General features: G+C 55.4%; 2 protein-coding genes across 3 annotated transcripts in view; both read left to right on the top strand.

Moving 5' to 3' along the window:
- LRPAP1 (LDL receptor related protein associated protein 1) overlaps positions 1-4,489 on the top strand; it is a 31,849-nt gene extending 27,360 nt beyond the window's left edge. Inside the window, exon 10 of the mRNA XM_042447878.1 lies at positions 4,053-4,489. Coding sequence (XP_042303812.1) covers positions 4,053-4,118 — 66 coding nt within the window. The 3' untranslated portion in view covers positions 4,119-4,489. The remainder of the gene's footprint in view (positions 1-4,052) is intronic.
- A 155-nt stretch (positions 4,490-4,644) lies between these two features.
- LOC121923353 (beta-1,3-galactosyltransferase 5-like) lies at positions 4,645-9,292 on the top strand. 2 transcript variants are annotated; one of them, XM_042453702.1, is made up of 2 exons: positions 4,645-5,895; positions 7,041-9,292. In XM_042453702.1, the coding sequence occupies exon 2, from the start codon at positions 7,292-7,294 to the stop codon at positions 8,432-8,434; it is 1,143 nt and encodes a 380-aa protein (XP_042309636.1). In that variant the 5' UTR covers positions 4,645-5,895; positions 7,041-7,291; the 3' UTR covers positions 8,435-9,292. The 2 variants fall into 2 exon arrangements, with proteins under 2 accessions (XP_042309636.1, XP_042309637.1); XM_042453703.1 differs by having other exon boundaries at positions 4,645-5,620.
- Positions 9,293-14,185: the final 4,893 nt, after the last annotated feature.

Genomic DNA, 14,185 nt, shown 5'->3' on the forward strand with positions numbered 1-14,185 from the left:
GTCTCTGGGGCAGCAAAAGCGAGCTCTCCCCATCCTAGTAGGTAGTCTCTGGGGCAGCAGAAAGCGAGCTCTCCCATCTCCCATAGGTTAGTCTCTGGGGCAGCAGAAAGCGAGCTCTCCCATCTCCATAGGTTAGTCTCTGGGGCACGAAAGCGAGCTCCCCCACTCGTAGGTTAGTCTCTGGGGCAGCAGAAAGCGAGCTCTCCCCATCTCCATAGGTTAGTCTCTGGGCAGCAGAAAGCGAGCTCTCCCCCACTCGTAGGTAGTCTCTGGGGCAAGCAGAAGCGAGCTTCCCCCCATCCGTAGGTTAGTCTCTGGGGCAGCAGAAGCGAGCTCCTCCCCATCTCCGTGTTAGTCTCTGGGGCAGCAGAAAGCGAGCTCTCCCCACCCGTAGGTTAGTCTCTGGGGCAGCAGAAAGGAGCTCTCCCCCACCTCCGTAGGTTAGTCTCTGGGGCAGCAGAAAGCGAGCTCTCCCCACCTCCTAGGTTATCTCTGGGGCAGCAGAAAGCAGCTCTCCCCATCTCCATAGGTTAGTCTCTGGGGCAGCAGAAAGCGACTCTCCCCATCTCCTAGGTTAGTCTCTGGGCAGCAGAAAGCAGCTCTCCCCATCTCCATAGGTTAGTCTCTGGGGCAGCAGAAGCGGCTCTCCCTCCTCCGTAGGTTAGTCTCTGGGGCAGCAGAAAGCGAGCTCTCTCCCCATCTCCTAGGTTATCTCTGGGCAGCAGAAGCGAGCTCTCCCCCACTCCTCGAGGTTAGTCTCTGGGGCGGCAGAAAGCGAGCTCTCCCTCTCCATGAGGTTGTCTCTGGGGCAGCAGAAAGCGAGCTCTCCCCACTCTAGGTTAGTCTCTGGGCAGCAGAAGCGAGCTCTCCCCCATCTCCATAGGTTTAGCTCTGTGGCAGCAGAAAGCGACTCTCCCCATCTCCATAGGTTAGTCTCTGGGGCAGCAGAAAGCGAGCTCCCTCCCACACCGAGTCCGTGAGGTTAGTCCTCTGGGGCAGCAGAAAGCGAGCTCTCCCCATCTCCTAGGTTAGTCTCTGGGGCAGCAGAAGCGAGCCTCTCCCCATCTCTAGGTTAGTCTCTGGGGCAGCAGAAAGCGAGCTCTCCCCCCCTCTCCGTAGGTTAGTCTCTGGGGCAGCAGAAAGCGAGCTCTCTCCCATCTCCTAGTAGTGTCTGTTGGGGCAGCAGAAAGCGAGCTCTCCCCACCTCCGTAGGTTAGTCTCTGGGCAGCAGAAAGAGCTCTCCCCATCTCCATAGGTTAGTCTCTGGGGCAGCAGAAAGCGAGCTCTCTCCCACCTCCGTAGGTGTAGTCTCTGGGGCAGCAAGAAGCGAGCTCTCCCCATCTCATAGTTAGTCTCTGGGGCAGCAGAAGCGAGCTCTCCCCACTCCGTAGGTTAGTCTCTGGGGCAGCAGAAAGCGAGCTCTCCCCACCTCCGTAGGTTAGTCTCTGGGGCAGCAGAAGCGAGCTCTCCCCACTCCTAGGTTAGTCTCTGGGGCAGCAGAAAGCGAGCTCTCCCCACCGCTAGGTTAGTCTCTGGGGCAGCAGAAAGCGAGCTCTCCCCACTCCTAGGTTAGTCTGGCTGGCAGCAGAAAGCGAGCTCTCCCCCACCTCCGTAGGTTAGTCTCTGGGGCGGAGAAAAGCGAGCTCTCCCCATCCTCCTAGGTAGTCTCTGGGGCAGCAGAAAGCGAGCTCTCCTCTCCCACCTCGTAGTTAGTCTCTGGGGCAAGCAAAAGCGAGCTCTCCCCACCTCCGTAGGTTAGTCTCTGGGGAGCAGAAAGCGAGCTCTCCCCCACCTCTCGTAGGTTAGTCTCTGGGGCAGCAGAAAGCGAGCTCTCCCCATCTCCATAGGTTAGTCTCTGGGGCAGCAGAAAGCGAGCTCTCCCCATCTCCTAGGTTAGTCTCTGGGGCAGCAGAAAGCGAGCTCTCCCACTCCATAGGTTAGTCTCTGGGGCAGCAGAAAGCGAGCCTCTCCTCCCACCCGTAGGTTAGTTCTGGGGCAGCAGAGAAGCGAGCTCTCCCCCATCTCCATAGGTAGTCTCTGGGGCTAGCAGAAAGCGAGCTCTCCCCCACCTCATAGGTTAGTCTCTGGGGCAGCAGAAAAGCGAGCTCTCCCACCCTCCGTAGGTTAGTCTCTGGGGCAGCAGAAAGCGAGCTCCCCCCACCTCCGTAGGTTAGTCTCTGGGGCAGCAGAAAGCGAGCTCTCCCCCACCTCCGTAGTTAGTCTCTGGGCAGGCAGAAAGCGAGCTCTCCCCCACCTCCGTAGGTTAGTCTCTGGGGCAGCAGAAAGCGAGCTCTCCCCCCCTCCCGTAGGTTAGTCTCTGGGGCAAGCAGAAAGCGACTCTCCCCACCTCCTGTAGGTAGTCTCTGGGGCAGCAGAAAGCGAGCTCTCCCCCACCTCCATAGGTTAGTCTCTGGGGCAGCAGAAGCGAGCTCTCCTCCCCACCTCCGTAGGTTAGTCTCTGGGGCAGCAGAAAGCGAGCTCTCCCCCACTCCGTAGGTTAGTCTCTGGGGCAGCAGAAAGCGAGCCCTCCCCCCACCTCGTAGGTTAGTCTCTGGGGCAGCAGAAAGCGAGCTCCTCCCCCACCTCCGTAGGTTAGTCTCTGGGGCAGCAGAAGCGAGCTCTCCCCACCTCCGTAGGTTAGTCTCTGGGGCAGCAGAAAAGGAGCTCTCCCCCACCTCCGTAGGTTAGTCTCTGGGCAGCAGAAGCGAGCTCTCCCTCATCCTCCGTAGGTTCGTCTCTGGGGCAGCAGAAAGCGAGCTCTCCCCCCTCCGTAGGTTGTCTCTGGGGCACAGAAAGCGAGCCTCCCCCATCTCCATAGGTTAGTCTCTGGGGCAGCAGAAAGCGAGCTCTCCCCACCTCCGTAGGTTAGTCTCTGGGGCAGCAGAAAGCGAGCTCTCCCCACCTCCGTAGGTTAGTCTCGGGGCAGCAGAAACGAGCTCTCCCACTACCCCATCCGGGTTAGTCTCTGGGGCAGCAGAAAGCGAGCTCTCCCCATCTCCATAGGTAGTCTGCTGGGGCAAGCAGAAAGCGAGCTCTCCCCCACCTCCGTAGGTTAGTCTCTGGGGCAGCAGAAAGCGAGCTCCCCCATCTCCATAGGTTAGTCTCTGGGCAGCAGAAGCGAGCTCTCCCCCACCTCCGTAGGTTAGTCTCTGGGGCAGCAGAAAGCGAGCTCTACCCACCTCCGTAGGTTAGCTCTGGGGCAGAGAAAGCGAGCTCCCCACTCCGTAGGTTAGTCTCTGGGGCAGCAGAAAGCGAGCTCCCCCTCTCCTAGTTTGTCTCTGGGTGCAGCAGAAAGCAAGCTCTCCCCACCCCGTAGGTTAGTCTCTGGGGCAGCAGAAAGTGAGCTCTCCCCCACCTCCGTAGGTTAGTCTCTGGGGCAGCAGAAAGCGAGCTCTCCCCATCTCCATAGGTTAGTCTCTGGGGCAGCAGAAAGCGAGCTCTACCCCACCTCCGTAGGTTAGTCTCTGGGGCAGCAGAAAGCGAGCTCCCCCACCTCCGTAGGTTAGTCTGTGGGGCAGCAGAAAGCAACCTCCCCCATCTCCATAGGTTAGTCTCTGGGGCAGCAGAAAGCAAGGTTGGTCCCTCCTCCATGTGATACCTCTTCAAATATTTAAGAGAAGTTCAAGAGGTGATATGACAGTCCCATTTAATTGCTTGGAGATGTCACATTGAGGAGGGAGCAAGCTTGTTTTCTGCTGCTCCAGAGAACAGGACACAATGGAGCAATGGAGGCAAGGTGCAGGAAAAGAGATTCCAGCTCAAGATTAGAGGATCTTCCTGGCAGTAAGGGCTATTCAACAGAGGAGCATATTCCCTCCATGGAGATTGTGGTGGAGCCTCCTTCTTTGGAGGTTTTCAAACAGAGGCTGGATGGCCATCTGCCAAAATGGGTCTGCTTTGATGGAGAGTTCCTGCATGGCAGAATAAAGGGGTTGTAGTGGATCAGGGCCCTTTTTGGGGTGTCTTCCAAACTCTATGGTTCTATCCTTGAATGATTCTAAGCCAAACGATAATAAAGACAAGAGTGCAAATGGCGTTTTCTGTCCCTTCAGGTCAAGAAGCATCTGCAGGACATCTCCAGCAGGATTTCCAGAGGCCTTCAGCACAACGAACTTTGAAGACCGCCTTGTTTGGTATTTGGGGCTTTTTGTGCACTGGTTGAAATCCAGTATCTTCCTGAGATTTATATTGTTCCTTGGGACTCTGGTGCAAGTCGCCTTTGGAAAGAGGATGCCTTTTCCTGCTGTGCGCTTGGCCATTCCCCTCCGTGCCTGTGGCCACTTTTCCGTGTCACTGGGACCGCTGAGCGCATGGCGCATCTCTCTGTCTGCCTACAGGAGAAGCCGTTGGAACGGGGCCACAAGGGGACCAGATCTGTGAGTGCTGATGGCAGGCAGGCGGAGGTAGCACTTCCTAAAGCGTTTCTTTCACAGTGTTAACCTCCTTCCCATTGGAATAAAGAATAAAGGTGGGGCCAGACTGTGACGCAGCTGCGCATACGTGCGTCGTTTGTGGGGCAGTCGTGGAAACGCCAAGCGCGCTGACCACGCAACGCGCTGCGCAGAAATGCGTAGCAAAGAATATCTAAATATCTAAACAATGGATTCTGTATTTCCTCTCCTTTTTTTAGCCGTATTATCTCTCATTAACATCCTGAATTTATCCGTTTCAATTACCTCTAATAATACTAATAGTAATACCAATCTTGCCTCACATCTCCCTTCTCTCCTGGCGGATCGAGGCGGGATCACAGCAATCAAGCCACTCCCTATAAAATACAACCGCCAGAGCAATGGCATCACCATTGATTCACTACAATAACATCCGCACTGACCTCCCTCTCAGGCTTTTCCGGAGCCCTTGGGGCTTCTCCGGAGTTTAGCAGAAATCATTCTCTCCCTTTTGGACAGAGACAAATACTCTTCCAGTCTTCCCTTCCTCTTCTGCCTTCCATCCCATCCACTCTGGCTCTAGCCTGGTTGTTATCTGGGATGTGTCTCGAATTCTGAATTCCTTGCGGCTGAGAGAGTGTGACTTATTATTGCCTAAGCCAGCCTCCTAATGGGTTTCCATGGCTGAGCAGGGATTCGAACCCTGGTCTCTGAGTCCAAAGCTCCAACCGCACTCCTCTCATCGCCTGAGGCAGTGATCCTGAAAGTGTGCTCTTTGAGGGATTTGGGACTTCAGCTCCCAGAATCCCGCACTATTGGCCAATATGGCTGAGGCCTCTGGGAGTTGAAGTCCCAAATCCCTTAAGGGGCACAGTTTGGGGACCGCTGCCTTCCCAGGCCAGAGCTGAGGCCACAGAATCAGCCTCTTAGTGGCTCTGGGGCTTCTGCCGTCTTAATCAGTCTCTGGATTTGGCTAATTCCACACAAAGAAGCGGCCTATAATTAAAGATGGCTGACGGAGGGACCCGGAAGCTCCGGCCCCTCGGGTGCCTTTATCCTTTCGTAGCTCTGCGGCCACTGCCGTCCTCCTCTGACTGGCTCTCACTCGGCAGCCCCGCGATTCCCATTGGTCACTTCCCCACCAATCGGGGGTCTGCTGCGGGGCGGACCCGGAAGTGGGCGGTGCAGGTGCCGCTTTCGTCGCCAAGGCAACCAGGTGTTAAGGGGAGGTGCGCGCAGCAGGTCCCCCTTCCGTCGGGAAGTTCAGGAGGCGGAAGTGACGTAGAAAAGCCACTCTTCCCCCCCCCCCTCAGCCTTTACTCTGGGGAACCAGGGTCAGCAGAGAGGCCCTTCTGGGGGCTGGCCTGGAGGCCCAAGGGCCGAGGGCCCCGGCCGCCTGGCCAGGCCTTCCCAGGACCAGGCTGTGAGAGGAGGGCCCAGTGAATGCATCTCATTTTGTCCCTAGCGCTAGAAGGGATAACCATGAAGATCTTCATCATAACATGTATTTATCTCCCGCCTCTCTACCAAAAGCAACCGGGCGGCTTACAAAGTCAAAAGGTACAGCCCAAACCCTCTCAGTCAAAACATCCCCCTGTTGACAGAGAGCCCTCCAGCCTCCAAGGAAGAGGCTCCAGCAGAGTCTCCAAAGGAACAGCCCTCATTGTCAGGAACCATAGAGTTGGAAGAGACCTCAAGGACCATCCAGTCCCGCTCCATTCTGCCATGCAGGAACTCTCACTCAGAGAGCCATAGAGTTGGAAGGCCCAGCCCAAGCCCCTTCTCCTGCCATGCAGGAACTCCCAATCGAAGCAGCCTCTGCTTGAAGGCAGCCTCCAAGAAGGGAGGCACCGCCGCTCTCTGGCCGCCCTCCTCCTCCTCCTTGCTTGCTTTCCAGGGGGGCTTCTGGGTGTTGCAGTCCAAGGGCAACCCTGGGAGGGCCACCCTCTTCAGCTGCAACTGGGAGGCTGCCAGCGGAGGAGGAGCAGGAGAAGCCAGCAGCAGAACGGCTGCCCTCAGCTGGCCTTTTTCGCTGTGCCTTGGCTCTTGGGGTCAAAGGCAGCTCCTCGGCCCTTAGGTTTGTCCTGACCATTCAGAAAGCAATGCTGCTTCGTTTGGTGCTCTGACATCCGCTTGCACTTTCCCTTTGCAAGAAGGCTGCCTCCTTCTGCCTCTTGTTTCAGGTGGGAAGCAGAGGCCCAGAGGAGCAGACTTATTCAAGTCATTGGCTGCCTCTGAAGCACAAAGACGTTCTCACCCACTCATTTGTTCTTCTTCTTCTCCTTTTCTCTCTGCTCCCCTAATATTGGAAGGGATGCCACATGGAGGAGGAGGAGGAGGAGGAGGAGAGAGCAAGCTTGTTTTCTGCTGCTCCAGAGAATAGGAACCAATGGAGCAATGGATGCAAGCGCCAGTGAAAAAGGTTCCAGCTCAACATTAGGAGCAAGGTCTTGATAGTAAGGGCTGTTCGACAGTGGAATATATTCCCTCCTTCCTTGGAGGTCTTTAAAGAGAGGCTGGATGGCCAGCTGTCAATGGGGATGCTTTGACTGAGAGTTCCTGCATGGCCAAATAAAGGGGCTGGACTGGATCAGGGCCCTTTTTGGGGTCTCTTCCAACGCTCTGATTCTGTGATTTTCTTTTCCTTAGGACACAGAAGAGGAGCAGAATGGGAGACAGTCCAGAGCACAAAGGGGCAGCCTGGACGTGAGGCTGAGTCCAGCCATTCAGCTGTTGTCACTGCCCCACCTTCCTTGTCTTTGCACCCCGACGGTCCAGCCGAAAGGTGGGGCAGAGGGGCTGCGTTCCTGTCCTGGGGACTATGTCCGCGTTGCAGAGTTTTGTTCCTGTCTTGCTAGCAGAGTCAGGGCCCTGACGGTCCTTTATCCTCAGACGGGTTAATGAGACACCAGACAGCTGACCTTTGGCCCGCCGGACTCTGTCCAGCAGCTGGGAGCGCCTCTCTGCAGGCGGCTGTGAGGACAGGGCCCTCGCCTGGTACCCCTTTCCCCTCTTCTATGGGTCCAAGGTGCCTCTGGGGCTGCCTGGGTGCCTTCTTTTCCTTTGCCCTCCTCTGGGTCCTGCTGCTGTTGCTGCTGCTTCTTCTGACCCAGGATGCCCAGAAGATGCAGCAGGCCTCTGACTGCCCCCACGCTGACCATCAGGAGCCATCTGGGACTGCAGCCTTGACCCACAGCAGAGTGGATTGGAGGTTCCTGTTCCAAGGAGATTTCCCCGAGCCACGCTGCACACCGGGGCAGGTGCTCTTGATCCTCGTGACATCGGCCCCCGGGAACGCAGAACGGCGGCGGGCGATCCGGAGGACCTGGGCGGCCCAAGCACAGCCCCCTCCGCCTTATCCTTGGCAGGTGGTCTTCCTGGTCGGCTGGAGCCTGAGCAAGATGACCATCGGTCAAGTCCAGCAGGAGCAGCGGGCATTTGGGGACATCCTTTTGGGGGGCTACCTGGACACCTATCGCAACCTGACCCTGAAGGTCCTGCACGGCCTCAAGTGGTCAGTGGAGCGTTGCCGGCCCAGCTTCATCCTCAAGACCGACGATGATTGCTTCGTCAACACTGACTGGCTGCCAGAGTTCCTGGTCAAGCGGCATCCCCTCGAGCACGACCTCCTCTACGCCGGCTCCGTCTTTCCTCCGGAGAAGCGTCAGGTCATCCGCCATCCTACCAGCAAGTGGTACGTCTCCAGAGAGGACTACCCTGCGAGCGAGTACCCGCCCTATGCCAGTGGCGTTGGCTACCTCCTCTCCCTGCGCGCCACCAGGTTGGTCTTGTGGGCGGCAGAGCAGGTGCGTCCAATCCCGGTGGAGGACGCCTACATTGGGATCTTGGCATGGCACACAGGCCTGCAGCTGACCCCCAGCACCCGGTTCGCCAAGCAGAACGCCCAGTGGCACCTCTGCAACTACCGCTACCTGTTTGTGATCCACCATGTTAGCGCAACGGAGCAGGAGGCAGCCACACAGAGCATGCGAGAGGCCCACACTTCCTGCCGTGGGAACCCCCAGGTCTCCAGGTGGAAGTGAGGAAGAGAAGGATGGAAGGATGGATGGAAAGAAAGAAAGGAAGAAAGGATGGATGGAGAGAAGGAAGGAAGGGAGCCACCTCCCTCTGCTTCCAACTCTCTGTGGTCCTACGTCCTCCGTTTGTTGGCAGGTGAAGGGCTTTTTTATCCGGACAGTTGCTTCATGTGCAAATTGACTCACCTGCGCATGGGACTCTTCCCAGATTGGTGCTGTGTAAATTTTTATACTTTTAACATCTGCTGTGTCAAATTAGTTGTGTTTTAATATTCTAATTTTGCCTTTGTGCTTTAACTCTATGGACAGTCGTCCCTCTTCATTTGGGGCTTTGACTTTTGCGGATTCGATTGTTCATGGATATGGTTAATATGTTCCTCTCTAGGAATCTCTAGGTCCTCCAGCGCAACTCTATGGTCAACTTTAACTAAAAGTTTCACTGAAAGACCTAGAGGACCTAGATATTCCTAGAGAGGAACCTATTAAATGGTTGGTCAACATGGGCCTCAGGTCAAAGCAATAATATGGATGATGATGATGATGATGATGATGATGATGATGATAATAATAATAATAATAATAATAAATTCATGAATAGGGAAAGTGGGAAAGCATTTGCCAATATCAGCTTTCTTAGGCAAATCCGTATGGCAGGGTTGTGTAGTGCGCAACCACCAGTTGTCATCTTTCTGGACGCAGGTCATATAGACATGATAAGTCATGTATGACGATGCAACTCTCAAACATCGCTGTGAAGCGCATCATGCAAGAGTTCAAGAAGAACAACAAGAATAACAAATCCAGGGGTGCAGGGACTGTCATTGTCACGTATGAAACATGGCGCAATAAACCTGGGAACCTGGACAGTGAATGTGTTTGTCATTTGTTTTAGAGGGAATCCCAAAGGTGTCCAGAGAAGGGCAGCCAAGATGGCCAAAGGTGGTCTGGAGGTGCTTCAGTCTGCCTTTCATTTGGCTTCTCTTTGTGGATTTACTGCTTTAAATCTTATATTAAATAAATAAAGACAGACAGACAGACAGACAGACACTCATAGAATCATAGGTTTGGAAGAGACCCCAAAAAGGGCCTTGATCCAGTCCAACCCCTTTCTTCTTCTGCCATGCAGGAACTCCCAATTAATGCATCCCATTTTGTCAGATGGCCATCCAGCCTCTGCTTAAAGACAGCTTCCAAAGAAGGAGACTCCACCAACATCTCCATTGAGGAAGGAGTGTGTTCCACTGTCGAACAGCCAAGAAGGCAGGGAGAGCGCCATGGGAGGGCACTGGAGGATTCGAACCCAAGGCCTCAGAGGCAGCCCTCCTCCTGCTCCTCCTCCTCAGGGGCACTTTGGGGGGGGACCCTTCTGCAGAAGGTAAGAGGCAGACCTGGGAGTTTATCAGACTCAAGTTTTGGACCTTGCAATTGTGCTAAGGAAGTGTAAAGAACGTTGCGAAATGACTATTTCGCGCGATGTCTTACCACATTGCTTGCTTTTCTGTCATTCCCCCGTAACCTTATGTTAGCGCTATAATTGCGTGAAAGTTGTGATTTGCGTGATGCGAAACCATGCATAGCGGAACTGTCTACTACACCACGCCTTCCTTTTGTCTTTTGCATTTCGCATCAACATATTTGCGCATGCCCTTTAGAGGCTTTGGTGCCATCCTGACCTTTGTGCTTCCGGGGGGGCAAGGGGGTTCCCCCCCCCCATCTCTAGGGTCCTATTTAGCGGAGGGGAGGGGGAGAAGGGAAGAACCGAAGGAAAAAGGGGAATCTGGGTGCAACAGGTGACATAAGGCAAAAGGGCAAATCAGGGTGGCTTTTGGAGGGCAAATGCAGTTTCCCCCCACCCTCCCATTATTTTAATTATTAAATATATACAAAATGAGCGCATGTTTTGTTGTGTGTGTGTGTGTGTGTGTGTCCTTTGCAACAGTATCCCTTTGTTGGAAGTCAGCTAATGAAAGGGAAAGGGAACAATGAAAGGGCACGGGCACCTTTCCTTGGAGAATCCATGCTAAAATGCGAATGTTTACATTTGTTGCTTTTGTCAATTAGGCCATGGCCAAAAGATACATGCTTTTGCAAGGAATTCAGGGACAGCTCTGAACTGCCTTTGAAGTCATAAATAAGCATGACAATCGCATCCTTTTCTGGCCTTTACGGGGGATAAAATATTATTATTATATTATTATTATATTATTTAGTGTACGAGGCATTCGCGGGTTGGCAATGAGGGGGATTACAGGATGCATTATTTTTATTGTTAAATATATATATAAACCTGTGCTTATTTTTATTATTTTTTCATATTTTTTTTATTAATTAAAATGGAAGGATGACCCCTAGTGCCCTTTCCTTTCAAGACTCCTAGGGTGCCATGCAGGACAGAGGAATGGGCTGGATGGAGACCCCTAGGCGCCTCTGTCACTTACCGCCTCCTAGGTGTCCATGCAGGACAGAGATGGGGCTAGGATGGATGGACCCTAGGCGCCTCTCACATTACAGCCTCCTAGGTGCCCAGCAGGACCGAGGATGGGGCTGGGATGGATGACCCCTGGCGCGTCTGTCACTTACAGCCTCCTACGGTGCCCATGCAGGACAGAGGAATGGGCTGGGATGGATGACCCCTAGGCGCGTCTGTCACTTACAGCCCCTAGGTGTCCATGCCGGCCGAGGAATGGGGCTAGGATGGATGACCCCTAAGGCGCCTCTGTCACTTACAGCTCCTAGGGTCCATGCAGGACAGAGGTGGGGCTGGGATGGATGACCCTAGGCGCCTCTGTCACTTACCGCCTCCTAGGTGCCCATGCAGGACAGGGAATGGGGCTGGGATGGATGCCCCTAGGGCGTCTGTCACTTACAGCCTCCTATGTGCCATGCAGGGACAGAGAATGGGGCTAGATGGATACCCCTAGGTGCCCCTTCCTTTCAAGACTCCTAGGTGCCCATGCCGGACAGAGGAATGGGGATGGGTGGGAGGATGGACCCCTAGCGGCCTCTGTCACTTACAGCAACCTAGGTGTCCATGCAGGACAGAGGAATGGGGCTAGGATGGATGACCCCTAGGCGCCTCTGTCACTTACAGCCTCCTAGGTGCCTCCTGCAGGACAGAGGATGGGGCTGGGATGGTGTACCCCTAGGCGCCGCGTCTGTCACTTACAGCCTCCTCGGTGCCCATGCAGGACAGCGGAATGGGCTGGGATGGATGACCCCTGGCGCGTCTGTCCACTTACAGCCTCCTAGGTGTCCATGCAGGACAGAGGAATGGGGCTGGGATGGATGACCCCTAGGCGCCTCTGTCACTTACACCTCCTAGGTGCCTTGCAGGACCGAGGGAATGGGGCTGGATGGATGACCCTAGGCGCCTTCGTCACTTACAGCCTCCTAGGTGCCATGCAGGACAGAGGAATGGGGTGGGATGGATGACCCCTAGGCGGTCTGTCACTTACAGCCTCCTAGGTGTCCATGCAGGACAGGGAATGGGGCTCGGATGGTGACCCCTAGGCGCCTCGTCACTTAACAGCCTCCTAGGTGCCAATGCAGGACAGAGGAATGGGCTGGGATGGATGACCCCTAGGCGCGTCTGTCACTTACAGCCTCCTAGGTGTCCAGCCGGACAGAGGAAATGGGGCTAGGGAGGATTGGACCCCTAGGCGCTCTGTCACTCTACACGCTCCCTAGGTGTCCATGAGGGACAGAGGAATGGGTGGGGATGGATGACCCCTAGGCGCCATCTTCACTTACAGCCTCCTAGGTGTTCCATGCAGGACAGAGAATGGGTTGGGATGGATGACCTAGGCGCCTCTGTCACTTACAGCTCCTAGGTGTCATTGCAGGACAGAGGAATGGGGTTGCGATGGATGACCCCTAGGCTCCTCTGTCACTTACAGCCTCCTAGTGTCATGTAGGACAGAGGATGGGGCTGCGATGGATGACCCCTAGGCGCCTCTTGTCATTACCGCCTCCTCGGTGTCCCTGCAGAACAGAAGGAGGAACTGGGTCTGGGATGGATGACCCCTAGCGGACCCTTTCCTTTGCAGACTCCTAGGTGTCATGCAGGACAGGGGAATGGGGCTGGTGGATGACCCCTAGGGCGCTCTTGTCACTTACAGCCTCCCCGGTGTCCTGCAGGACAGGAATGGGGCTGCGCTGGAAGACCCCTAGGCGCCTCTGTCACTTACAGCCTCTAGGTGTCCAATGCAGGACAGAGGATGGGTCTGGGATGGATGGATCCCCTAGGGCGCCTCTGAGACTTACGCCTCAGGTGTCCTTGCAGGACAGAGGAATGGGCTGGGATGGATGACCCCTAGGCGCCTCTGTCACTTACAGCCTCCTAGGTGTCCATGCAAGAAAGAGGGAATGGGGCTGGGATGGATGACCCCTAGGCGCTCTGTCACTAAAGCCTCCTAGGGTGTCCATGCAGGACAGACGGAATGGGGTCTGGATGGATGAACTACCGAGGCGCTCTGTAAATTACAGCCACCTACCGGTGCGCCTTTGCAGGCAAGAGGAAGGGTGTGGATGGATGACCCCTAGGCGCCTGTCAAACAGCCTCCTAGGTGAAAAGGCAGGAACAGAGGCATGGGGAATGGGATGGATGACCCCTAGGGTCTTGTCACTACAAGCATCCTAGGTGTCATGGAGGACAGAGGATGGGCGTGATGGATGACCCTAGGCGCCTCTGCCAACTTACAAACCTCCTAGGGTATGGCAGGAAAGAGGAATGGGGATGCGATGGATGAACCTAGGGCCTCTGTCACTTACAAGCCTCCTAGGTGTCATGAGAGAACAGAGGAATGGGTCTGGATGGATGACCCCTAGGGGACTTTCACTTGACAGAACTCCTAGGTGTACAATGCAGGACAAGGGGAATGGGGGTCGGGATGGATGCACCCTAGGCGCCTCTGTCACTTACAGCCTCCTCGGTGTCCTTTGCAGGACAGAGAGGAATGGGGGCGGGAGTTGAGAGCACTAGGAGCCCTCGTCACTTACAGCTCCTAGGTGTTCCAGCACGACCGAGGACTGGGGCGGATGGAGCCCTAGGGCCGAATCTGTCAACTTACAGCCTCCTAAGGTGTCCTTGCAGGACAGAGGATGGGGCTGGGATGGATGACCCCTTAGGGCTCTGTCAACTTACAGTCCTAGGTGTCTGACAGGACAGAGGAATGGGGCGGGGTGGTAGGGATGACCCTAGGCGCCTGTCCACTTACAGCCCTAGGTGCCCATGCAGGACAGAGGAATGGGTCTGGGATGGATGACCCCTAGGCGGCCTCTGTCACTTACTAGCATCCCTAGGTGTCCTTGCAGGACAGATGAATGGGGTCTGGGTGGATGACCCCTAGGCGCCTTGTCACTTACACCTCTAGTGTGGCATGCAAGGACCGATGAATGGGGATGGGGATGGATGACCCCTAGGCGCCTCTGTCACTTACAGCCTCCTAGGTGTCCTGCCGGACCGCGGAATGGGGCGGTGGGATGGATGACCCCAGAGGTGCCTCGTACTTACAGCCTCTAGGTGTCCTTGCAGGACAGAGGAATGGGGCTGGGTGGATGACCCCTAGGGCCTCTGTCACTTACAGCCTCCCGGGCCCATGCAGGACAGAGGAAGGGGTCTGGGATGGACGACTAGGCGCATCTGTCCACTTACAGTCCTCCAGGTGTCATTGCAGGACAGAGGAATTGGTGCTGCGATGGTGACCCTAGGCGCCTCTGTACTTAAAGCTCCTAGGTGTCATTGCAGGGAGAGGAATG

The sequence above is a fragment of the Sceloporus undulatus genome, chromosome 2 (assembly GCF_019175285.1).
Source record: "Sceloporus undulatus isolate JIND9_A2432 ecotype Alabama chromosome 2, SceUnd_v1.1, whole genome shotgun sequence".
Taxonomy (NCBI): Eukaryota; Metazoa; Chordata; class Lepidosauria; order Squamata; family Phrynosomatidae; genus Sceloporus; species Sceloporus undulatus.

Excerpts from the sequence above, each read along its gene's own strand:
- LOC121923353 (XM_042453702.1), top strand. The coding sequence starts at position 7,292 with ATGAGACACCAGACAGCTGACCTTTGGCCCGCCGGACTCTGTCCAGCA.